This window comes from Trifolium pratense, linkage group LG6 (assembly GCF_020283565.1).
Source record: "Trifolium pratense cultivar HEN17-A07 linkage group LG6, ARS_RC_1.1, whole genome shotgun sequence".
NCBI lineage: Eukaryota > Viridiplantae > Streptophyta > Magnoliopsida > Fabales > Fabaceae > Trifolium > Trifolium pratense.
In genome coordinates, this window is record NC_060064.1 from 23,959,582 (window position 1) to 23,985,014 (window position 25,433).

The 25,433-nt window shown below is 32.0% G+C and overlaps 1 protein-coding gene and 1 long non-coding RNA gene across 4 annotated transcripts; one reads left to right on the forward strand and one right to left on the reverse strand.

Annotated features, from left to right (window-relative positions):
• Positions 1-8,169: 8,169 nt before the first annotated feature.
• Positions 8,170-13,618, forward strand: LOC123888561 (ring canal kelch homolog). The gene is made up of 10 exons (XM_045937641.1): positions 8,170-8,335; positions 8,797-8,978; positions 9,068-9,802; positions 9,900-9,977; positions 10,096-10,420; positions 10,506-10,705; positions 11,164-11,240; positions 11,779-11,880; positions 12,938-13,127; positions 13,230-13,618. Exons 1-10 carry the CDS (start codon positions 8,170-8,172, stop codon positions 13,323-13,325), a joined length of 2,151 nt encoding a protein of 716 aa, XP_045793597.1. The 3' UTR covers positions 13,326-13,618.
• A 6,817-nt stretch (positions 13,619-20,435) lies between these two features.
• On the reverse strand, positions 20,436-25,103 carry LOC123888570. 3 transcript variants are annotated; one of them, XR_006802196.1, is made up of 3 exons: positions 24,853-25,103; positions 24,708-24,753; positions 20,436-21,272 (listed from the first exon to the last, which is right to left on the reverse strand). It is a non-coding gene; the product is annotated as an uncharacterized LOC123888570 (long non-coding RNA). The 3 variants fall into 3 exon arrangements; XR_006802197.1 differs by having other exon boundaries at positions 24,850-25,103; XR_006802195.1 differs by having other exon boundaries at positions 24,708-25,103.
• Between the last annotated feature and the right edge of the window lie 330 nt (positions 25,104-25,433).

Below are 25,433 nucleotides of genomic sequence, written 5' to 3' on the forward strand. Positions count from 1 at the left end.
TGCGTGTGTGTGTGTTCTTTTGCATGTTGGTTGATGAGGTGTGGCGTGGTGCAGTGGATGAGACAAAAAGAGGGAGAGTTGTTGGTATGTGCAGAGATGTAGTGGCTCAAGATCACATATATGTTGTGTTGTGTTGTGTGGGAAGAAATGGAAAATAGACCATATACAAGGAAAGACCACTTGGCATCATACTTAAACTAGCTCTTTTTTGTTTTTGTGTGTGTTTTAAATTAAATTGCTAAAAAAAATGGTTAAGTAATTTATTTTATTTTCTTAAAATTAAAGCATCATTTTTTCGTAATTTATAGAGACTAATCATTCAGAGTTATGGAAATCAATTTAAGAGGTTAATTTTTTCTGATTTTTTTTTCTTTATGCCCCAAATGTGTATCGAACTATGAACCAAATAGATTTTTTTTTTTACGAATATGAACCAAATAGTTGAATGACATAAAATATTTATCATTTATGTTGCATGTTGCTAGTAGATGAATTTTTTTTTTTTGTTTAATAATTTAATGGCTAGACTTGACTCACATTATAAGTGTGTGAAGAAGTGAAGAATATGAAGTTTGTACTTTAATTCCTTCAATAATGTTTTTAGTAAGTAACTATCATTTGACTCGTACGGAATGATAAACTGAATATATTAATCAAAGAAAGAAAGATAAAACAAATAATATAAGAGGATTATTCTAATTTGGAACAAAAATCATATTCTTTATTGTATACTACTAACATTTTTCTGTAGGAATTTATGGTGGAAAAATAAGATTGGAAATTGGACCCCGATGAAAGGATATTCAGTTAAAGGGCTCAGGTGGAGTTTGATGACCATTTTGATAGGGGTGATCGTATCCGAACCAATCCAAAAGTAAAATCGCAAATCGAACCAAACCAAACCGAAAATCGCAAAAACCGCATTTGGTTTGGATGTATTTGGATGGCTTTCTTACTGAACCGCAAACCGCAAAACTGCAAACCGCAAAAACCGCAAAAACCGCGGATAACCGCAAAAACCGCATTAAGTTACTATTATATATTTATATTCCAATATCGTAAAAGAAAATATATTTATATTCCAATATACATGCCCAATTACCAAGTCAGTCGACCAAATTAATCGAACTTCAAGTTGTTTTTATTTTTTGTACTGAAATTTTATTTTGGTGTTGTAATGTTATTTTAAATAAACAAATTTTATCGGTACCGTGATGTTATTTTAAAAATTCAATTTTTTTATATATTTAAAATTGTAAGTTATTATAATGTTATTTTGGATAAATAATTTTTGTTGGTACTACAATGTTATTTTGGAACTTCAATTTTTTATTTTTTTTTTATGCTTAAAATTGTTCGGTACAATCGTTATGTTTTAAACCGCACCAACCGAACCGATCCAAACCGCATTGGTTTGGTTTGGATGACTTTTTAAAAATCAACCGAACCAAACCGAACCGCATGCATTTTTATCTCGCGGTTAGGATGACTTTTATGCTCAAAACCGAACCAAACCGCATCGCGATCACCACTACATTTTGACATAAAGCTATGTTGAAGGAGTCTCTTTTCGAATATTAAGATTCCAACTAAGGATAATCTGAAACTAATATCTACTATTTTAAAAATTGAACCTGTATCGATTGAATGGATAATCGATCTGAATAATTTCTAAAAAATTAGAGGGATTAGATCGTAACTGTATTAAATTTAAATAATAATATTTAAAAATAATAATATTTAATATGAAAAAAGGGTAGGAAAGTCACATAATTTTATATGTTTGAAGGCTTATTGTAGAAACAATATAAGAACACACTATATATTTTGTCAAAATAAAAATACTATATAAATAGTACCCCGTATGAATTACTTAAAAAAAAATCCTTACCGTGTCAAACAAAAAATAAGAATCAATCGTTAGTTGGTTCAGTGGTGATTGACGCTGAACTTGGTAGGGAGGACCGCGGTTCGATTTCCCACAACTACGATTCGGAGGGGACTGGAACCACTTGATGTCAAAACTGACCTCCGAACCAGATTCAACCGGTGGTGAAAAACCAAAATAAAAAAGAGAAGAAATCCTTATTAATAGTCTAAATTATTCTTTTGTTCATTAACTAAATTGTTGGTTTGATTTTGATTCCTTAACTAATTTTGTTCCTCTTATGTCTTTGTCAGTCAAGTTAGTCCATTCCGTTAATTTTTTAACCTAAAATGTATAACATAGATTAAAATTGCTGGTGGCGATGTACAGAAAAAATAAAATTGTTGGTGGTCCACCATATACCTCAACAATTTTTTTAATTTTCTTTCATAATTTTTTTTTTTACAATGGAACAGATAATCAAACTTATAATCTCATGCATATTACCCAAATTTCTCACCACTAAACCAAACTCGGTGGTTTTTTTTTTATTTTAATTTTAACCATTTGATCTTCTTTCAAGAAAAAGACCATTAGATTTTGGAGGTCTACTCGACCTTAACAATACATCATCACCAACTAATTTTATACTGTTTCTTCATCTTCTTCCCTACCTTCTTCCTCATCTTCATCTCTATGAACTTCATCAAAAAGTCATGCACTAGAATAATATATTAATTTTAATTTACAAATTATTTGAAATGATAATATTTCAAATATGAAAATTAATATTTGAGTTTGAATTATTATTTTTAAATAGGCCAATTAAATGTATGGTGCATTATGGTGAGTGTCATGTGTACTGTGTACATGAGCAATAAATAAAGCTTAGAAAATAATCTTAAAATATATAGTATATAGATATTGATATAAATTAAATATTCCATAATTTTTAAATATATAGTATATAATAGCTATTTTTTAAAAAAATAGCTATTATATAATAGCTTTATAAAAAAAAACTATTATCCATATATAGTTTATTTTCTAATTAATTGTGAATCTCCTTGCTCCATCACTTTATTTCTCAAAACACTACCTCGATAACTCCTCGGATGAAGATGTTTGGATCACAAAGAAGGTAAATAAATATTTAATGGTATATGTTATTAGTAGTGCAAATTGCCAAATAGGTTTATTTTCTAACTCTAATGCTAATATGAGCTAGATCATAAATAGATCTATTTTCTTTTTGATGAAAATTGGTATTGTTTAATTAAATACTATAGTCTCCCTCCTATTTTGTTAAAATATAGACATTAAGCGAATGATTGGTAACGTCAGAAAATAATTGACTTACGTCTCACAATTTCAATTACATGTTACTTTAACCTATTTGGTGTCCATTTAGATCTCGATAAAAAAAACATTTACTCAATTTCAAGATTTTTAATTGGGCGGAGATCGATTCTCCCCAACTCCACCATACACCACCAAATCAAGGACTGATTTGCCCTCCATAACTAGGTGGTAAACATTATTGGCTGCTTCTCATATTTCCTTCACCCATATTAACTATCATTCTGCCCTACACCATCAGGCCGTCGATTATTTTGCCCTATATATCTAATTTGAAAAGGTTATTGATTCTCCTCACTCCGTCACTTTACTTCTCATCAATTCTACCTCGATAACACCTCGATTGAAGATGTTTGGATCGCAAAGAAGGTAAATAAATAAATATTTAATGATATATTTTATTAGTAATGCAAATTAAATTGCTAAATAGGTCTACGTACTTTCTAGCTCCAATCCAATGTTAAGCTGAGCTAGATCGTAAATATATCTATTTTTTGTTGTTGATGAAATTGATATTGTTTTATTAAATATTAGGCTAAATTGCACTTTTGGCCCCTTAAGTTTCAGAAACTTGCAATTTTGACCCCTTATGTTTCAAAATAGCACTTTTGACCCCCTAAATTTCAAAAAGTTGCGATTTTGACCCCTTATGTTTTAAAATAGCATTTTTGGCCCCCTAAGTTTCAGAAAGTTGCAATTTTGACCCCCTATGTTTCAAAATAGCACTTTTGACCCTCTATCTTTACCCTTTTTGCAAAAAGTCAATTTTGACCAAGTCAAAGTTGATGTGGCATAATAATATATAAACCTGTTAAGCATAAACTGCAGAGGCAAAATAACATAATTAAAATGACATAACAAGTCAAACTTATTACATATAAGAAATTACATTCAAAATAGAAGTTCAAGACACTTTTCTAAATCAAAATGACATAACAAATCAAGTCATTACATATAAGAAGTCATTACATAATCAAAATAACATAATCAAAATGACATAATAAAAAGCACGAAGGGTTTCCAATTTCCATTGTTTCCTATTTTTGGATTTGGGATTAGGGTTTTTTTTTTACGTATAGTGAGAAATCCTTTTGAATAAACGTCACGAAGGATTAGGTTAATTATTTAGGATTTGAGATTATATATGTGTTAGTGAAAAAATAAAATTAATGCACGTGACTTCTTCCTTTTATTTTTTTATTCTTAGTTTTTTTAATTATAAGATGACAAAAAAATGCTGATGTGGCAGCTGAGTCACTTAAGTGACTTGCCACATCAACTTTGACTCGATCAAAATTGATCTTTTGCAAAAGGGGTAAAGATAGGGGGTCAAAAGTGCTATTTTGAAACATAGGTGGCCAAAATCGCAACTACTGAAACTTAGGGGGGCCAAAATTGCTATTTTGAAACATAGGGGGACAAAATCGCAACTTTCTGAAACTTAAGGGGCTAGAAGTGCTATTTTGAAACATAAGGGACCAAAATTACAAGTTTCTGAAACTTAGGGAGCCAAAACTGCAATTTAACCTAAATATTATTACAGTCTCCCTCCTACTATTATCAATGTCATATTTTGTTAAATACACACACATTAAGTGTATACTTGGTAATGTTGAGATATTGTTGACTTGCGTGTTACAATTTCAATCCCATATATGTTACTTTAACTACCAAGATAAAAATTTGGGAGTCCCCTCCTAAAGCTTTAAAGAGCATTCTTCTGTCTGATGCTTTAAGGATGGTCCACCCTAGAACTTAGTTTTCTTTTGTCTTTTTTCTTTTTAGCCAATGTACCAAAAAAAAACTTTAACCTATCTGATGTTCATTTAGATGTCAACCAAAAAACATTTACTCAATATTGAAATCAATTATCACCTGAAGAAGATGCTTAAAACTTTTGAATTTGGGTGTGATTAATTCTCCCCACCTCCACTATACACCTCCAGATCGTCGACTATTTTGCCCTCCATAACTAGTTGATAAAAGTTAGTTATTGGTGGCTTCTCATATTTCCTGCACCCATATAACTATCATTCTCCCTACCTCCACCTTATACCACCAGATAGACATGACAATATAACCCATAACCGTGGGTACCTGTCCGTCCGACCTCGATTTTGATGGGGAAAAATCTAATTGACTGAGTTTGGGTTTTCCCGATTTTAAAAGACATGTGTGGGGTGGGTAATCGGACCATTGATACCCACCTTGAACTCATCCCGCTTATATCTAATTACATTTTACCTCTCTCAAACTATATATAAACCCTTAAATAAAGTCTTAAACTATTCATCTCTTTGTTTTTATTTTTAAGTTCAGTATTAAACAACGTTGTTTTTCCTATATACATTCTTTGTTTAAAAAAAATCATATTGTCGAAACAAATTAGTTTTCGACTTTTGCCCCTTTTTCAATAAAAGAAAGTACCAAAACTCAACCAAAATTCATATAGAGGTGTGGTAGAATGAGGATATCCGAACCCCGTTGGATATGAGTTTGGGGTTTTACTTTTCACCCCCGTTAAAAATTGAGACGAATTATGGGATACCCGAACTTTATAGGTACGAGCTTGAGAAATGCAATATACGTCTCCGCCTCATTGTCATGCCTACCACCAGATCGTCGACTGTTTTGTCCTATATAACTAATTTGTAAAGGTTATTGGTTAGTTCTCATACTTGTTTCACTCATACTACACTATGATTCTTCTCACTATGCCATTTTACTTCTCATCAGTTCTACCTCGATAACACTCCTCTTGCATCTCATCAACTTTACGTCAACATTTTTTTTCTTCTTATTTAGCTCGTAAAGAAAGTAAATTTAATATTTAATTATATATTAATATACTATTAGTCGTACAAATTACTACCAAATAGGTTTGGATTTGGATCCTCTCCTTCACTCTCCTCTCAATCTCTCTTCATCCTCTATATCTCTCTCTTAATCTCACTCTCTCTCACTATTATTTTAAAACTTTTTATTTAAGAGAGAGATTAAAATTAAGAGAGAAATAGAGAGGATTGAGAGAAATGGAGAGGGGAGTGAATGAGAGGATCGAATCATAATAGGTTTACCCATATAATCATTAGAGTCTTCCTCTTACTCCTACTTGCCAATGTCACCTCACCTTTTGTCATCTATTTATTACTCAATTTTACTTTACCGTAAAAAAAATCTATTTATTACTCAGTTTTATTAAATAAATTAATTTTATCAAACAGTATAGCATAGCTGCATTACCATTGACCATTGTGGCAAATGCAAAGAAAAGAAACTAATAACGAATTGTTCTAACTCATAAGAGAATTTATGTGATCAAAAAAGGTTGATCATTCACATTTAATTTACATATGAAACAATTTTAGGAAAAAATTTATTTAAAAAGAAAGAATTCATCTTTGAGACTTCATTTTTTTTTCTTTTCAATAGAGATTATTAACCTTTAAATAGCTGTGTATATGCCCAATGCCCATAAACATTTTTCATAGAGTAAGGGTGTCTTAAGGTTATTATAGTAGCTAATAAGTTATAAGTTTGTTTAGTTCAAGAAAAGTTATAAGTTTGTTTAGTTCAAGAAAAGTTATAAGTTTGTTTGATAAAATTAGAGGTGTTTGGTAATAAATTTATTTTACTAGCTTATATTTTTTTTTTTTTTTTTTTTTTTTTTTTTTTTTTTTTTTTTCAGATGCTATTTTAAATAGCGTTTGAGTTTATTTATAGCTTATAGTTTTTTATCTTTTATTCCAATTTTAATTTTATTATTTTAATTTATTTATTTTTTTTAATAAAAAAATTACGCACTCATGTAAAATAATCATACACTTTTATGTCATTTTATGATTGCAAAAACTAAATTAAAGGTGTTTGGTAACACAAATAAGCTAGATTATAGCTTATTATAGTAGCTTATAAGTTTGTTTCATAAAATTAAAGGTGTTTATTAAAACGTTTTTTTACTACTAACTTATAACTTTTTTTCATATGTTATTTCAATTAACGCAAGAGTTTATAACGAGTAATTAAGAAATAAAAAAATATTGTTGCAAAAAAGAATTATAAAAATAAAACCGCTCCCTCCTTTTCTCTGTACTACTCTGTGTTGCTTCGTCTTCAGTGTTGTGTTGGTCACTCACCCTTTCATTCTCCGTTCAAACTCTCTCTCACACACACACACATTTTCCCCTCTTCTGGTAAGTTCTCTCTCTCTCTCTCTCTCTCTCTCTCTCTCTCTCATTTTCTTCTGTTTTCACCAAATCACTGTTCATGATCATAAGAAAAACATGAACTTTTTAAGTCAAGTTTTGAAATTTTCATGTCATTTCATAGATTTTAGGCTTTTAACCTAAACCCTTTTGAATAAAGTTTAAAACTTTGATGTTTATTATTACTTTTTTATGTTCATGTTACTGAATACTGATCATCATTTAGTGCTTGCCAGTTATGATCTTTTGATTTTGATTCTAAGTTTGTAAGGGTTTGTGTTTTACTGTTTCTTCTTTCTTATTTCTTTCTTCTCTTTGAAATGTGGTCCAATCAATGGTTAATTTTTTTCTGTTCTAGGAAAATGATTCCTTGTAGGTTTTTAAAGTAGCATTGCTATTTTAGGTAAAAAAATTTGTTTTTCATTTAATAGCTCTTTAAGATAAGATAATGTACTCAACGCGATTTTGGAACAAGTGCTTAAGTAGAGTATTTTGTATTCATCTTTTTCACAAAAACATTTGTGTGAAGAAAGAAATTTGTCTTTTCATTTGAAAAGAAGAAAAATAGGAAGAAAATTTATGTTTTGTTAGCCAAACCAAACCAAACCCAGATTTTTACTTTTTGATTTCGATGAAGCGTAATCGGAATATTAACAAGTTAGGTTTGTTTGTGATTTCAGTTTTTGCCATAGATTGTCAATGAAGTACTAACAGTTTTGTTGTTCTTATGATAGGATCATGAATAGGAAGAAAACACCAATTTCTTCTCTGACTGGGAATCAGCTTTATTCTCCTAGTCCAAATCTATCCTTTGGAAGGAATTTGACAAAGAATGAACTTGGTGGTGTCGTATTTGGGTGCAAGAATATGACGATTAACGAATGTTTGAACAAACAATTATTTGGTAAGTCATTTTTCATGTGATTGTTTTTCTTTTGATTAATAGCATGTGTGGTTTTCGTTAGTATGAATCTAAGAACACTTAGGGGGTTGTGTAGCTCAACTGTTTGAGTTAAGGGTTAAAGGAGTTAAGGAGTTAAAGGTCTCTCTCAGGTTTAAGTCCCTGTGAAGGTGAAAAATATTAAGATTAACAACTAATTACTACCTTTGGCCATTTCAAGAAAATAAAAAGATCACTTACATTACAAAGCATTTTGAAATTGATTGTGTTATTCACTCTAAATAACATGGAAACACTTATAAAGTTAGATACTTAGATCTTTACCTGAACATGATTACATGATGCTTGCATTTTGTTTTTTATGCCACAAGGTTATTGGTATTGGTTACGCAGTTTTTCACTTTTTAGGCATTTTGGTTAGGGTCGTGAACTCTAACTTATGGAACTTTTATTTGTTTCAACAGGCTTACCTGCTGTACACTACTCTTATGTGAAGAACATTCATCCTGGGTTGCCTCTCTTCCTGTTTAACTATAGTGACAGGACGCTTCATGGAATTTTTGAGGCGGCGGGTGATGGAAGAATGTATATTGACCGCTATGCATGGACCAATGACGGTTCAGATGTAACACAATTTCCGGCTCAGGTAAAACTTTCTTGTTGGAACTATGGATTATTATTCATTACTCATGAAAAGGAACTTATGTGTATATGCTTTTGTTTTTAATTTTCAAGGTGCGTGTTCGACTGCAATTACACTGCCGGCCACTAACTGAAGAAAAGTTTAAGCATATAATTGCCGAGAACTACTACATGCATAACCATTTCTGGTTTGAACTCGACCATGGACAAACAAGCCGGCTGATTGCCTTGCTGAAACCCTTGGCAATCGCCCCTGCTAGGTCTGCCAAACCCTTGGCATTCGCCCCTGCTAATTCTGGGCCTGCTAATTTTGTTCCGCAGAATACAAATCAAGCAACTGTATCCCTACCTCTTCCATGGCATGATCCTTCTTGGAAATCTAAAACCTTTAAAATGCCTGAATCAGAGTTAGAGGAGCATCATTCTACCCGCTCAAGTATGATATCAGGTTCCAATGACAGTGATTTATTAGATGAATGCTTTAAGCCATTGGATACCCGTTCGACTGATAAGGAGGAAGCAGCACCAAATGAGAAGGACCTCGTATGGATGAAACTAAAGGAATTGGCTGTTGCTCGTGAAAATCAGAATCTAAGTTGGGATACCAATGTAACTGATACTCCTTATCCGGATGAAAATCAGAATCTAAGTTGGGATAACAATGTAACTGATACTCCTTATGCGGATGAGAATTGGTCTGAAGGAAAGAATTCAGAGGAAAAAGAGGAGAATCCTAGTTCTCCATTACAGAAGGAGAGTTCCAGTTATCCATCTGAGAAGGAGGAGAATTCTAGCTCTCCATTTGAGCATCAATTCGACATAGCTCAGGTGGTTGAGAATGTTCATTAACTGTCATTATATGTAAACTAATATTTTTTTTTTTTTTTTACAAGCAACTAACTTGTGATGTATTTATATTCTATAGTTGGTGCAAGAGATAAAAGCGCTGACAGATTTCAAAACAACGCAAGCTGAAAAAAATAATTACCTGGAGCAAAAGCTGGTAATATCAAGAGGCAGAATTATCTGGTTATTGAAGTGCACTTTGTGAATTTAATCGCACTTGTTGTGAATATGCCTTTTCTCATATCACTATTGGCTTGTTTTTGTTTTCCATTCAGATAGAAGCAGAATTGCAAATTAAGCTTCTGAAAGACCGATGTGCGCTGTTGGAATCTACACTTGATACTCATCCGACAAATGTTGAGGAGAAAGTAACCAGTCCAACTGCTGAGCTGCATTTAGATGCCAAAGATTCATTTTTTTTAATAGGCGGCTCATATGGAGAATCGTCTATAGCAGACATGGATATGTTTTGTACTTCTCAGAATGTAATCAAATCTCTCAAGCCTATGAACTGTCTCCGATCATATGCTTCAGTTGTAGAGTTCAATGGTCAGATTTATGTTTTTGGTGGTGGAGATGACCGTGTTTGGTTTGACTCAGGTATGAGATCTTACTATGGTTTTGAATTTGTTAATTTTACAATGAGATAAAGTTTCTGTTAACCATTTTTGGCTTATGTTTGTAGTTGAATCATACAACCCAATTTCTGATAACTGGACCTTGTGTCCGTCTATGAACCGAAAGAAAGGGAGCTTGTCTGGTGCTGCTTTGAACGATAAAATATTTGCTGTTGGAGGTGGCAATGGTGTTGAGTCCTTCTCAGAAGTCGAGATGCTTGATTTTGACATTGGGCGGTGGATCCCCACACGTTCAATGCTAGACAAGGTAAAATGAGTCTTTCAAATGGTAAATATTCATTGCTTGATTGAGATCTGGGCGGTATAATTACGGATAACCAAAAACAAAGGGAGAGTTTATGTGATTGTTTTAGGTGTAAGCTTCTTACCATGAAAACTGGATTAATTGTATTACATGCTGCTTTTCATTTACATTTTACTTCATCTGTTTTTATTTTTATATTTTTCACAAGACGTGTAGCTAAGGTCTAGGATGTTATGGGAAATTTTATATATGCTTGCATCAAGTAACACAATCAAGCTTATTGCCTTTAGTACTTCTGTGTGAGTGAATCACTTCTAGGATGTGAACTAACAGCTCTGCCTAACTGATGTCTGTTCTTCTCAGTCACATTATAGAATAAATAAAATAATCATTTGGATAATTTCTTTGAAAAGCATACAAAATTGTTGAAGTTAATGCTTGAATGCTCTTCATATTTCCAGAGATTTGCTCTTGCGGCAGTGGAACTCAATGGTGCAATTTACGCTACCGGTGGATATGATGGAAATTACTATTTAAAGTGAGCTTTATAACTTGATTTCTGTTTAATTGATTCGTATATTGTTAAAAAAAAATATTCTGTAAACATGGTTAATCTAAAAATGATTTTATGTCTTACTTTTATATAATTGGATGTATTTTACTACGAAGCACAAACACTCTTCGGATTAGGCGTGTCTCAGTGTCGGACACGCGTCACCGACACATAAGATTACATTGAATTATGTTATTTTCTCAAATTATTATCGTTGTCGACGCGTTAGTGTTCGTGTCTGGTGTCTGTGTCTGTATTCATGCTTCATAGGTATTAATGGCCAAGCTTATGGTACACAAGTGAGACACGTCTTGCACCGTGCACAAATTTGTTTTCACCATTGGATCAATAAGTCTCACCATTGGATCAAATGAGGTGTGATGTTACATTGATCCAATGGTGGAAAACAAATTCTTGTATGGTACAAGACTTATTTACTTGTTCTTATTAGACAAAGCCGTATTTTATTTATTTATATTTGTACATTTGTACTAATATGAGTGACTCTTCTACATAAATGCAGGTCTGCGGAAAGATTTGATCCTAGGGAACATGCTTGGTCCAAAATAGCAAACATGAATACAAACCGGGGCTGTCATGCAATGGTTGTTCTAAATGAAAAATTGTGAGTTCGACATCGTTGCTTCTTCTTGATTGCCTTTAATATTGACATAGTAGCAACGAGGAATTGCACAAGTGTCCTTGGGATGTTTTGCAATATGTTGTCAGAGCCGTCCCTAAGATTTTTGGTGCCCTATTTTTTCTATGGAAAATACTAACCGTCCCTAAGGCAATCGTTAAGAAACCAAAAGTAGTAAAGTTGTCTTGAAATTTGTGTACTAAACTTTTTTAAAATGTAATGTAAAATTGACTACTTTTGAGTTCCTTAACTACTTTTGAGCATGACCCTTTTTTTATAACCTTTTGAAATGACGGTGACTTAAATTTATCTGTTCAAGGGTTTCTATTTTATAGTGAATCAAATTTAGGTTGGGATAATTTATAGTGAATCAAATTTAGGTTATGACTTTTTATTAGATATATGCATAGCTGGGACAATTTATCAAATTTGATAGGGTTTTGTTTCTCTAAGTCTGACCTTTTATTTTTTTTAATTTTAATACACACACACTTACTAAGAAAATAAATAATTTGTGTCCATAAAAATTTGGAGCCCTTTGCGGTCTCCTCCTGTACACCCTTCGGACTGCCCCTGTGTGTAACACTTAACTCTACTTATATCTTTGTATTATTAGTCTGAAAATCTATATATGCAGTAAGGTTCATTTGGTAAATCTTTGAATTTGAGTTGAGTTAGAATCGACTTGTAAAGGTGACATATGTCTCTCACTTATACAATGTGAGACTCTCAACACACTCCATCATGCACAAGACTCAATATATTGTGCATTACTTGAGTGGTTTGATAGAGGGTCTCCTATCTGATCTTGGATACGCTATGAAATCAGCTTGTAAGGTGAGAGATGCCTCCCACTTATAAACACATTTCGGGTCATATTCAATGTTAGACTCTCAACAATAGGTATTAACATGGTAAACTTGTATATAGATAAAACTACCGTTATTTCTAGTTAGAGACTTACCTTTCTTATTCTGTAATGTTCTGTTCTTGATTGAAATCTGAAGCATGCTTTACTTAAACTTCTTCATTCCGCTTATAGGTATACATTAGGCGGATTTGATGGAGAAACAATGGTTTCAAGTGTTGAAGTCTTTGATCCTCGTCTCGAGAAATGGATGGTGGAGAAAACAACAATGAATCATGCTAGGGGGTATTTTGCTGCTGCAGTTGTGAAAGATTCCATCTATGTGATTGGAGGTGTTAATGGTTGTCAGACTATGGTTGATACTGTGAGTAAATCTATTAACATTAGTCTTTTGCCTTTGAGGATACACATAGTATTAGTCTCACTCTCACAGACTCTCACCTTCATATTTTATATATGCACACAGGTCGAGAATTACGAGGAAGGTAAAGGATGGAAGGAAGTTTATACATCGCCAAACACGAAGAGGTGTTTCATGTCAGCTATTCCATGCAGTCATTAATGACAATGTTGTTCCATGATCGCAGCCGTGCTATTGTTTTTGTAAAATGTAGGATCGAGATACATTTGTCTGAATGCGCTTTTGATAGATCAATGGCTATTTTTTTTTAAGGTTTTGTGTAGGATAGCACAACTGCTACTCACTCTCAGGGGCCATGTATAATTAACAGGCCTAGTCATATAAAACATCAGTCTGATTAATTACTTTATTCTGTTAGAAATTAGAAAAAATATTGATTATCTATATCAAGCTTGAGCCAATATTGAAATGATTATGGACCTAATTTTTTTTCATATGAGTTGAGTATTCCATTTATTTTTTTTATGATTATGAAGTTTCCAAGTAATACAAATTCACATTTTTTTTTCACCCTGAGTTCTGAATTTTCTTATCTATTGAACTCCTAAAATTTCTTATTCCTTGCATAATGCAGGTACGATATTTTAAAACTTGTGCACATCTTTCACTTGAGGTTGTATTAAAACAATTACTAATGACTTATCTCTATGACCATAACTTAGTTGATAAAGACATTGCGTTATATACGTAGGGGTTCGGGACTTGAACCCTGGACACTCCACTTAACCAGAATTTTTTTTAATGACTTTTATCAAAATATATATATATATATATATATATATATATATATATATATATATATATATATATATATATATATATATATATATATTTTACTAAAATTTAAAATAATTTGATATCTTATTGAAATTCATCAAAAATTAATGTCTTGTGTTTTTATTAAATGTCTTATGCTTTTTCATGAAATATTGTTAATATTGGTTGAGTAGATATCTGATCGTTTTAGATTTTATTAAAATTTTATTAAAATAATATATATGATATAAATTTGGCTTAAATATGTGATTGATCCCTGCAATTATAACACATTTTGGTATTAGTCCCTGTAAAATTTTTTGTTTGATTTTGGTCCTTGCATTTTGAAAAAAAATTGCTTTTAGTCCTTGCTGTGAGTTAGACGTTAAAAAAAAATGTTAAAACTAACGATGTGCCACGTGGCCCAATCATTTCATGCCACGTGGCCCATTTAAGTCATTTTAAGTTATACTATTTTTAACAAATGTTTTCTAACCGTAACAAAAAAAAAAACAAATGTTTTCTAATCTATTTTAAAATTGATATTTATTTTTTATTAAATATATTAACTATAAAAAATTAAATAAAAGAATTCCCTAGATTCACGGCAAGTCAACTTCACCATCACTGCAATAGTTTCATCATCATCGTGTATCTACCATGGCCAACCCACTTCATCTTCTCCATCAATACCACCTAACTTCATTTTATTCCCCAACACACAAGCACCACAAAACGAAAATTTCGCCATCACCAACACCATAGAACCTTCACAAATTCTGCAGTTATATTTTTGAACAAAACTTCAACAAGCTTCCCAAAAGGAAAAAATGTTCCAAATCGAGCTTCCCAAAACATAAACACGAACACAAAAGCTAAATCGAACATGAGTGATTTGTGGGCTGTTTTAAAAATTGAATCTTTCTTTGATTGAACTGCTACAACGTTTTCAACAAGGTTTCGTTTGGTGGCTACTTTTCCTGTGATGGTGTTTTTGGAAAGAATTTCACAACGATAGTTTTGATTCGAAGTTGAAAATCCGGTCCGCGTGAAACAGTGCATTTCAGGGATGAGGGGCGGAGATGTTACGGGAGGCGGTGAGACGGACTTGAACCAAAGGGAACGAAAGATAAAGGACCAAACTGTTACAAAAAAATAAGATAAAGGATTTGTAATGTAATTTTGCCAAAATTACACTACAAGTCCTTTATCTTATTTTTTTGTAACACTTTGGTCCTTTATCTTTTTTTTGTAACATTTTGGTCCTTTATCTTTTATTTGTAACACTTTAGTCCTTTATTTTTTTTATTTGTAACATTTTAGTCCTTTTTTTTGTAACAGTTTGGTCCTTTATCTTTTTTTATTTGTAACACTTTGGTCCTTTATTTTTTATAAATAAATAAGATAAGGACCAAAGTGTTACAAAAAAAAAAGATAAAGGACCAAATTGTTACAAAAAAAAGATAAAGGACCAAACTGTTACAAAAAAATAAGATAAATGACCTGTAATGTAATTTTGCCTAATAATAATAATAATTAAAACAGGATTGATATTTATTTTATTTTATTTATAACAAAAAATCATTTTAGTGTGGGCCACGTGACACTCCTTTTAGTTTATTTTTTTTTTATTTTTTTTTTAACTTCAAACTAACGGAGGGACTTAAAACAATTTTTTTATAAAGTGTAAGGACTAAAACCAAGCAAAAATAACTGTAGGGACTAATATCAAAATCTGTTATAATTATAAGGACTATTAACATATTTAAGCCTATAAATTTTTAATTCAACGATAAAGATATAAAGTTTATATTTGTTAAATGGTCATGTTAACATGTGTCCTAAAAGTATATGTTAAGTTATCTAAAATTAGAAATTTACATTGATATAAAAAAATTTATTGTTTCAAAAGTAATAATGTACAAGTTCAAGTAGAGGAGGGAATAGGCCAGACCGGCCTACATGGCCTTAAGGCCTAGCCTACATAGGCTCAGGCCAAAGGCTTTTTTATAAGCCTATTTAGTTAAATAGGTCAGACTGCAGGCTATTAAAAAAATATTTTAGCCTACTAGGCCGGCCTATTTAAGTTAATATGAATAATATTTTTATTACTATTATTATTTATATATTAAAAATTTTACTTTGATTAAATTATAAATTTATTAACTTTTTAGTAGTTTAAGCTTATTAATCTACATTAGTTTCTCACATATATATATATATATATACTCCCTCCGTCCCATATTATAAGCAAAAAAAATCACTTTTTCATGTCCCAAATTATAAGCAAAAAAAACTAACTTTTATCATTTTCAAAATAAACTTTTACTTAATTTACTCTCTCTCTTCTTTTCCCCATAATCAATAACCAATAAAAACTGTTTTTACATCTTCCCATGAAACTTATTTCAACAAACACACAAAAAGTCAACCTTGAAATTATCATATTTTACTTTTCTTAATAAGTGTGAAATTTTTTTTTTTGCCTATATTATGGGACGGAGTATATATATATATATATATATATATATATATATATATATATATATATATATATATATATATATTATTATAAAATTGTAATATGATAACAATATATAGTCAAAATCTCTAAGTCCATATCTTTAGAGCATCGACATTCTAAGTCCCAACTCGCAAACTTAGCTGACCAATCCAACACATTCATTACCTTCCCTTAGTATATGGAGAAGGAAATCCGTCCAAGCAAGAGATCAGAGCTTCCCGATGAGAGAAAACATAGTCGCATGAGAGTGAAAATCAATATTATAAGACCATGAGAGTGAAAAGCAAGAGATATGTGAATGCAAAATTAGCAATTTTTGCATACATATAAGTTGGTTTTCCTTGTTTCTATGTAGTCACTAAAAATTTAACAATTCAACAAAAATATCTAAATAGTAGTTATATTATGCCGAGATACAGTGATGTTAAATGCCAAAGCATCATGAGACCCAAAAGAGTCAAATTTCAGAGTTGCTAATTCCTCTTTTATATGCATCTGCATCATTAATCATCACCACAAGAGGAAAAAGTATTAGAACAAAAGTGAGAGACAATACTAGATGAATACACATTATACCTACTAAAATTAAATGACCAAATTTAGACACCAAATAACCTGAATCCCTGTAACAATATATGCAATGTAAGGTCAGCACACAAATATACATCTATAACGCCGAAATTGTGTTACTGTAAGCAAATTCAGGACTTCTGGTATAACTTTGTATGCAACATGTTGGACCAAGTTTCAAATGTGAGGGAAGTTGGTAAAGAAATAAACACAAGTGTGAACTAATTTTCCGGTGGTATATATTCTACCGAAAGATATATTTTTCAGTAATGTATTTTCTACTGAAAAATATCTTTTACTAGTGTTATTTTGTATGATTGAGCAATACGGGAAAGAAGAGCAATTCACGACATCTTTTGGACCTTGAACAAACCTGTTGGGTCACGAAAGGACAGCTGGGGGATTATCCATGTTAGGCTCGGAGCAATCATACAAGTGAGTTGGACACCACATAACCTTAAGTCATTAGGTTTATGGGTCCTCTCACTTATAAAATACTCAACCTCCACTTTTCCAAGCAATGTGGGACTTAACTCACCTCACACTTGCCACAACAATGCTCAGGTCCTATCTGTTTCAATTCAATTCGATCAACTTCCAGTCTGTTCCGCTACATAAAGACTCTGGCTATATATGTTTCGTTAGCATGAAAAATATTCAGTCTAATGCAGCCAAAGATACAACCCCCGAAGGAAAAATGAAATAAGAAAAGGAAATAAGAAAAGGAGAAAGCTCGCTAAGTTGAAAAACCCGAAAGGGCGGCTTAGGCAATAGAGAGCGTCCCGGTGGACCGAAAACCTGAAAAGGCGGTCCAGGCAAAAATTAGGGGCATCAAAAAAGGAAATATAATCCCGGTGGACTGAAAACTCGAAAGAGCGGTCTAGGCAAAAGTTAGGGATGTTCAAAAAGTATAGAAGGGGTAAAATGAGCTGAAGCAAAGGGCAAATCCTCTCCATCCTTTCAAGATGATCAAGTAAACCCTGTAAAACATCAGCAATTGGTCAAAGGCAGGTGTAATTGTATTCGCTTGTCGCCTAATAGACTTCACCTCAAAGTCAAAACGTAAAGACAACATACATCTAATCTTATTAATAATAATGTTAAACTCAGACACACCGGTGTACACTCCATGAATGGCATCTGCTACACATTTGGCATCAGTTTCAAAAATTACATTGGAGAGTCCTCTTTGTTCCACTTGTTTCATTGCTTCATATAAAGCTAGTGCCTCTCCTTCAATGATAGAAACTGTTCTCTGTATCCAAGAGCTCCCTGCTAGCACAAACCTTCCCATGTTATCTCTTATGCACTAGCCTGCCGTTGTTTTCCCATTCTCATGATAAAACCCCGTGTCAACATTGCATTTGTACCACCCTTGAGCTAGTCGTTGCCACTGTGTTATTTGTTGCTGCTGTTCTGCTTGAACATTGCTGTTTCGGGCCACTTGGACAGCATCCCATTCACTCCATAAACACATTGCCTTCACACCTAACTGTTGTCCCGTTTCTTTTGTTTGGTTCCAAACCGCGCTATTGTGATTGTTCCGCAACACCCACATTAGCATTGCAACATTTCTGGCCGTGTTCTTGTTCGTCTCGCTGCATATGTGCATAATGCACTCTCTTGTCGTGGTAAAACTCTGCATATGCTGTGAAATAATCGGTGTTAAGCCTGCTGCCTGCCATGCGCTTCTGCTGTCGTTACAGTCGAAAAAACTATGCCTCTCGGTTTCAATTTCGTGCTCACATATAGGACAGGTATCAATTGAAAATAAATGAGATTGTACTCCAGGTATCAATTAGTTGCATGTTTAATTATGACTAGAACTAGTAGTGATACACAGTTGCTCCGTGCAATTAATCGCAGATGAATAAAATAAAAGATTCTATATGTAGCCTGGGCACAGAAGAAGGCTGAGCGTGAGCATATCTTGCACCAGCAGTTCGAAGAGAAACAAAAGGAACAAGTCTTGAAATATAAGGTAACTTTTTTACTACTCCTATATTTAACCATCCATTTTCTCTTCAGTTGTCTTAGAGTATCATCATTTAACTTCCAGGGGTCAAACGTTTATGTGAAGACTTCACTCTAAGAAGAAGGACTCCTCATCGATGGATGAAAGAGCTAAGAAAACTTATGTAAGTGTATTAAGTGGACGTCACATAACTTTGATTTTTATTTGATTTGCTTCAAATAATGTATTTAAGTTTCATATTGTTTAATGTTGTTATGATCTTTTGATAATTGTAATATTGTTAAGTTAGTATGTGTGGACATGCAATGCACATTTTTGGTATAAAAACTTTATTTATGTGTTCTCTCAACTATTATCATGCTCATTGTGTTAGGTATCTAGGGAGTTTGTGTTGAAGGTTTGTTTGATATGGTTAGGTTTATATTTTGGCTAGTAAATTTAATTTATACTTGAGATTGTGGACTTTTTGTTAGTTATCTAATGTTAATTTTTTTCAGGGATCATGACACTTGCTTAAACAAATGTGTTAGGCAATGTCTGCTTCCACAATTAAACCACTTGATAAAACCTCTCACTTCTCTGCATAGAGCCATTCCCCATTGTAAAATGTTCTTCCAACATAAAGTAATTTTTTGAGTGTTCATATTTGCTTAAATCTATTTCTTAGAACTGCTTAGTACTTGATTGTTTTGTTGCTTAATCTTTAATTATTTATACTATTTATTTTATTGTCTGATATACAACTTACAAGTAGTGGTAGATTGAAATATCAATGATGTGTTTGCAAATTTGAAAAGGAATCATTTCAAGAGAAGGTAAAACATGTCTCCCAAGTAGGGGAGGCATCTGGTAGTGGCACCAAAGAGGTTGACGCTGCAACTCGGTTAAAATTATGGGCCGAATCTGCTGGGTTAAGAACCGGGGACTTCTCTATGGTGTCGGCGACATGTCCAAGCATTACAAGCCAGGTGTTTCCTCTCTGACCCAAGCATATAGTACTCAGGTTGCAACTAATTCCTCTGCTGAGATAGCTGCACAGATGGAAGCAGTTCTGCAGAGAGCAAATGCTGCAGAGGATGATGCTCGATTTGCACGGGAGGAAAGTCAAAGAGCAAATCAGCGCACAAAGAATTTAGAGAGACAAGTGAAGAAATTGGCGCAAAGTGTTTCTTTCTTATAGTGAAGTTTCAGTACAAACTTACTATTTTAAACTTCTTAACATATGCAAATTTAGACATGATTGAAAAACTCTATTATTAATACGTAGTATATCAATAACTCTAATGATCATTTTACAATTTTCTTAGATGTGATTAACTTTGTCGCTTGAAATCACGATATCAATTTCTTACCACTGACCTAACATATTACGAAGGAGGATAACATGTACAAAAAAGGTTAAAAAAGCATTTTGCAACATAAGGAGTTAAACAAACAACATAAAAGCATTCATGATCCTCCGTGCAAAATCTATACGTTGCTGTGATACAAAAAAACAATATGAAACAAATATTACTATAAGGGTTCAAATATTTTGTATAAGATAATCAAAGAAAGTTTGAAAGGATACGAAATGGTTTACCACTAACGTCAGTTACAACAAGAAACAAGGAAATAAAAAAGAATGTTAAATAAACAAACTTAATATTTTCAGCCATAATTTTTTTTACAAAGCTTGCTATAGATAGCAATTTATTGATCAGTTTATGTTGTAAAAGTTCTGAGTTTTGTTTATTTGTTTAAATAAATATTTTTGGCACTTATAGATCTTCAATAAACCATTTTATAATTAATAATTATAATTATAAAATGTGTTGTTGTTAATCAATTTGCCTATTTAGCTAGCTCAATAGCAATAGGGAAACATTATATTATTATTTTTCTATAGCATTTCATGACAGATAGGGGCAAAAAATAGAAAGTGCAAAATGTGTTTTTCATCCTTCAAATATTAGCGAATTTTTTAAGTTCTAGTCCTTGAAGAAAAAAAACGTCTGTTTTATCCTGTAAAATTTAAACCCATTGATTTTCGTCCCTCATTAATCTTGTCATTATATTAGACTGTGACATATGGTTTGGCTGACACCGTGTTCAAGAGAGCCTGACTAGGCAAGGTTTTGATGAATCATCATAAATAAATTATTTTAATTAATTTTGTTAGGGACTAAAACAAAAATGAGAAAAAAAATTGTTTCATTCATCTCTTCAACCCAATTTTTATCTATCTTCATCTTCATCAACTCAATATTCATCCATCTTCAACCTAAAACCCAGAATTTCATCAATAAAAAATCTCATATTCATAAAAAAACTATTTAAAAAAATTTATATATATATATATATATATATATATATATATATATATATATATATAGGGGTTTTCTAACTTAGACCCTAGTTAGGTCTAAGTTAGCAAGGTGCACCTTTTCAATTGGACCAAAATACCATTCTTTTAATTTTTGAAAGAATAGAGCAACAGGGGCATTTCTGTAATTTTACATAAAAAAAAAAATAATGACACGCGCCCCCACCTTCTTAAAAATTAATAGACGTGGATCCAGTGTCGCGCGCGTACGGAAGGACCATGGTTACAGACCGTTGATTTCCATCAGACAGCCAAGATGTGATCTCATTAAGGCTGTCTGATTGATCAGACAGCCCAGATCATCCTACCATCCTGTCTGCGCCACACTAGATTATAAGCTGGAGAGAGAAAATTTTACTTTTGAAAAAGGCAGCCACGTGTCAGCATATGACTGGGTCTGCGTGATTTTTTCCATTTTATGCTTTAAACTCGATTATTTCGTCGTAAATTAATTTTTTATTTTTTAATTTTTATACCAAAATTCATAATTTTTTTTTCTCTACAAATAGAGACTTGGTTCGTTTGATTTGGACACCGAAAAAAAAACGCGATTTTTCACTACTTTAAACTCGATTATTTCGTCGTAAATTAATTTTTTATTTTTTATACCAAAATTCATAATTTTTTTTTCTCTACAAATAGAGACTTGGTTCGTTTGATTTGGACACCGAAAAAAAAACGCGATTTTTCACTACTTTAAACTCGATTATTTCGTCGTAAATTAATTTTTTATTTTTTATTTTTTATACCAAAATTCATAATTTTTTTTTTCCTACAAATAGAGACTTGGTTCGTTTGATTTGGACACCGAAATCCTTCTGAAACCATTTATCTGGTACAATGGTTTCAGAGAGTTGTAATCTGAAACCATTTTGCTGGTAGAATGGTTTCAGTAAGTTGATTACTAGTTATTTGCTTCTGAAACCATTTAGCTTGTAGAATGGTTGCACATAGTTGTATTCTGAAACCATTTTACTGGTAGAATGGTTTCAGTGAGTAATTTATTAATTGTGTTTGCTTCTGAAACCATTTATCTGGTACAATGGTTTCAGAGAGTTGTAATCTGAAACCATTTTGCTGGTAGAATGGTTTCAGTGAGTTGATTATTAGTTATTTGCTTCTGAAACCATTTAGCTTGTAGAATGGTTGCACATAGTTGTATTCTGAAACCATTTTACTGGTAGAATGGTTTCAGTGAGTAATTTATTAATTGTGTTTGCTTCTGAAACCATTTATCTGGTACAATGGTTTCAGAGAGTTGTAATCTGAAACCATTTTGCTGGTAGAATGGTTTCAGTAAGTTGATTATTAGTTATTTGCTTCTGAAACCATTTAGCTTGTAGAATGGTTGCACATAGTTGTATTCTGAAACCATTTTACTGGTAGAATGGTTTCAGTGAGTAATTTATTAATTGTGTTTGCTTCTGAAACCATTTATCTGGTACAATGGTTTCAGAGAGTTGTAATCTGAAACCATTTTGCTGGTAGAATGGTTTCAGTAAGTTGATTATTAGTTATTTGCTTCTGAAACCATTTAGCTTGTAGAATGGTTGCACATAGTTGTATTCTGAAACCATTTTACTGGTAGAATGGTTTCAGTGAGTAATTTATTAATTGTGTTTGCTTCTGAAACCATTTATCTGGTAGAATGGTTTCAGAGAGTTGTAATCTGAAACCATTTTGCTGGTAAAATGGTTTCAGTAAGTTGATTATTAGTTATTTGATGAGATTAAGGTAGTGAAAAATTGGGTTTTTTTTTTCTGTGTCCAAATCAAACGAACCAAGTCTCTATTTGTAGAGAAAAAAAAATTATGAATTTTGGTATAAAAAATAAAAAATAAAAAATTAATTTACGACGAAATAATCGAGTTTAAAGTAGTGAAAAATTGCGTTTTTTTTTCGGTGTCCAAATCAAACAAACCAAGTCTCTATTTGTAGAGAAAAAAAAATTATGAATTTTGGTATAAAAATTAAAAAATAAAAAATTAATTTACGACGAAATAATCGAGTTTAAAGTATAAAATGAAAAAAATCACGCAGACCCAATAATAGCGTGACACGTGGCTGCCTTTTTCAAAAGCAAAGTTTCTCTCTCCTCCCATCCTCCACCCACGCGCGCCTGTCGGCGCGTGTGGTGCACGCGCGTGAATTTTGGCCTGTAATCGCGTGACACGTGTCCTGGGGGGGGAAAAAGAAGTGGGGGGCGCGTGTAAAATTGCAGAAAATTACAGAAATGCCCCTGTTGCTCTATTCTTCCAAAAAATTAAAAAATGGGTATTTTTGTCCAACTCAAAAGGTGCACCTTGCTAATTTAGACCCAACTGGGTCTAAATTAGCAGCCCCCATATATATATATATATATATATATATATATATATATATATATATATATATATATATATATATATATATATATATATATATATATATATATATATATGATAATTACACTTAATGGATGACAACAAGATGTGCCGCTATCAATCCCTTAAACCTATTTTAAGGTCTTTCTTGTCTTAGATTGTGACTTCATCCCTTTGCCCCAAATTTTATATTAACAAAAGAAAAAGAAAAGAAAAATATAATTATTATTTGAAATTGAAGTACCAGATCAACATTGGTCTCCACTTAATCAATATTCTAAAATGATCCTCATAATTATTAAATGTTAATATCAAGGTTTCGCTACCTCTCTATAATATTACATTTTGTAAGAATAGTTATTATTTTAATTTTTTCTACAAAAAATAGATATTTTTAGTCCTCAAAATAGTCCTAATAAAATGTAAATAGAGACTAAAAATAAATATTTTTTAAAAAATTAATTCTAAAAGCTCTTAATTTTCTAGAGACTAAAACATACTACTACATTATAAAAACTTAATTGTCTATTAGTAAACGTTTTCCCATGTATGACACATGATAGATAATTAGTTTTCGTCTCTAGTTATAAGACTATGTTTGACCACTACACGCACGCTAATGTATAATTTTGACCACTAATATATTTAATTGTTTATTAGTAAAAATTATAAAAACTTAATATTTTGAAAATACTCATCAAAACAAATTGGACAAGATCTTACTTGCTAATATTTACACTTATATATTATTAAAAAAATACGATCAAAACAAAGTAAATGAATAATACATTTTTGTCAAACAGAATCTTATAATTAGGAACAGAGGTAGTAGGAGATATTCAAGAATAACTGTGTTGGGTTGGATTTTCCATACATGCAATTCAAGAACAGCATATAACCTTTGAATGGAGAGGAATTTAGCACGAATTAGAGAGGGATTGGAGAGGATTAGGGCTGAAACTTAACTTACCTTGAAGCTTGAGGTGTGAGGGACTTAATTATGTACGTGCTTGCATCTGAAATTTATGAAGTAAAAGAATTGATTCTTAGAGAAAGAAAGAACAGAGCACGATTGGGAGAGGTAAAAGGAGTATTTGATGAGTTTGACTTACTACCCTTAATTAGCAAACAAGACCTAAGGAACACCTCAGAAAAAAGAGTGAAAAGAGTGTGAGGAATTAATGAAGCCTCTGACTTGTGTTTCTCAGAAAAATGAAAATGACTTGAGGTCTTGGTGTTGGTATAAGGACATGGCAGGGTGGGGACTAAATTTTGAATAAAGAGTTCTCATTGGTTCTATTCTATTTTACATTATTTCTGTTACTAAAAAGTCTCTGATTGTATAATTCTACTGGTTAAGAAAATGGGGATGTTGTTACAAAGGATGCTGATTGTGATTTCTTTTTTTTGCATAAATTCATATGTTCCAAAATGCATTGGTGAAACATGTAAATGTGCTCCTTAATCCCTAATGATAAAATGCAAAACAATAGTAGCATATATTGATATTATAACCTCAAGCGATCGATGAAGTTAAATCTCATCTAGGACAATTTATTTCCATATATAAGACCCTATAATTTTTCAGCTAATACTGTATATATTTGTGTCTTCCTGAATCATGAATTCAGTTTTCATCTATAAGATGGCTCAGGCTATAATCAAGTTTTACTATTTTGGATTTTTTGGACAGAGA

Excerpts from the sequence above, each read along its gene's own strand:
- LOC123888561 (XM_045937641.1), top strand. The coding sequence starts at position 8,170 with ATGAATAGGAAGAAAACACCAATTTCTTCTCTGACTGGGAATCAGCTT. Across the intron at positions 8,336-8,796 it reads TTTGAACAAACAATTATTTG|GCTTACCTGCTGTACACTAC; the intron begins GTAAGTCATTTT and ends TTGTTTCAACAG. Across the intron at positions 11,241-11,778 it reads GATGGAAATTACTATTTAAA|GTCTGCGGAAAGATTTGATC; the intron begins GTGAGCTTTATA and ends ACATAAATGCAG.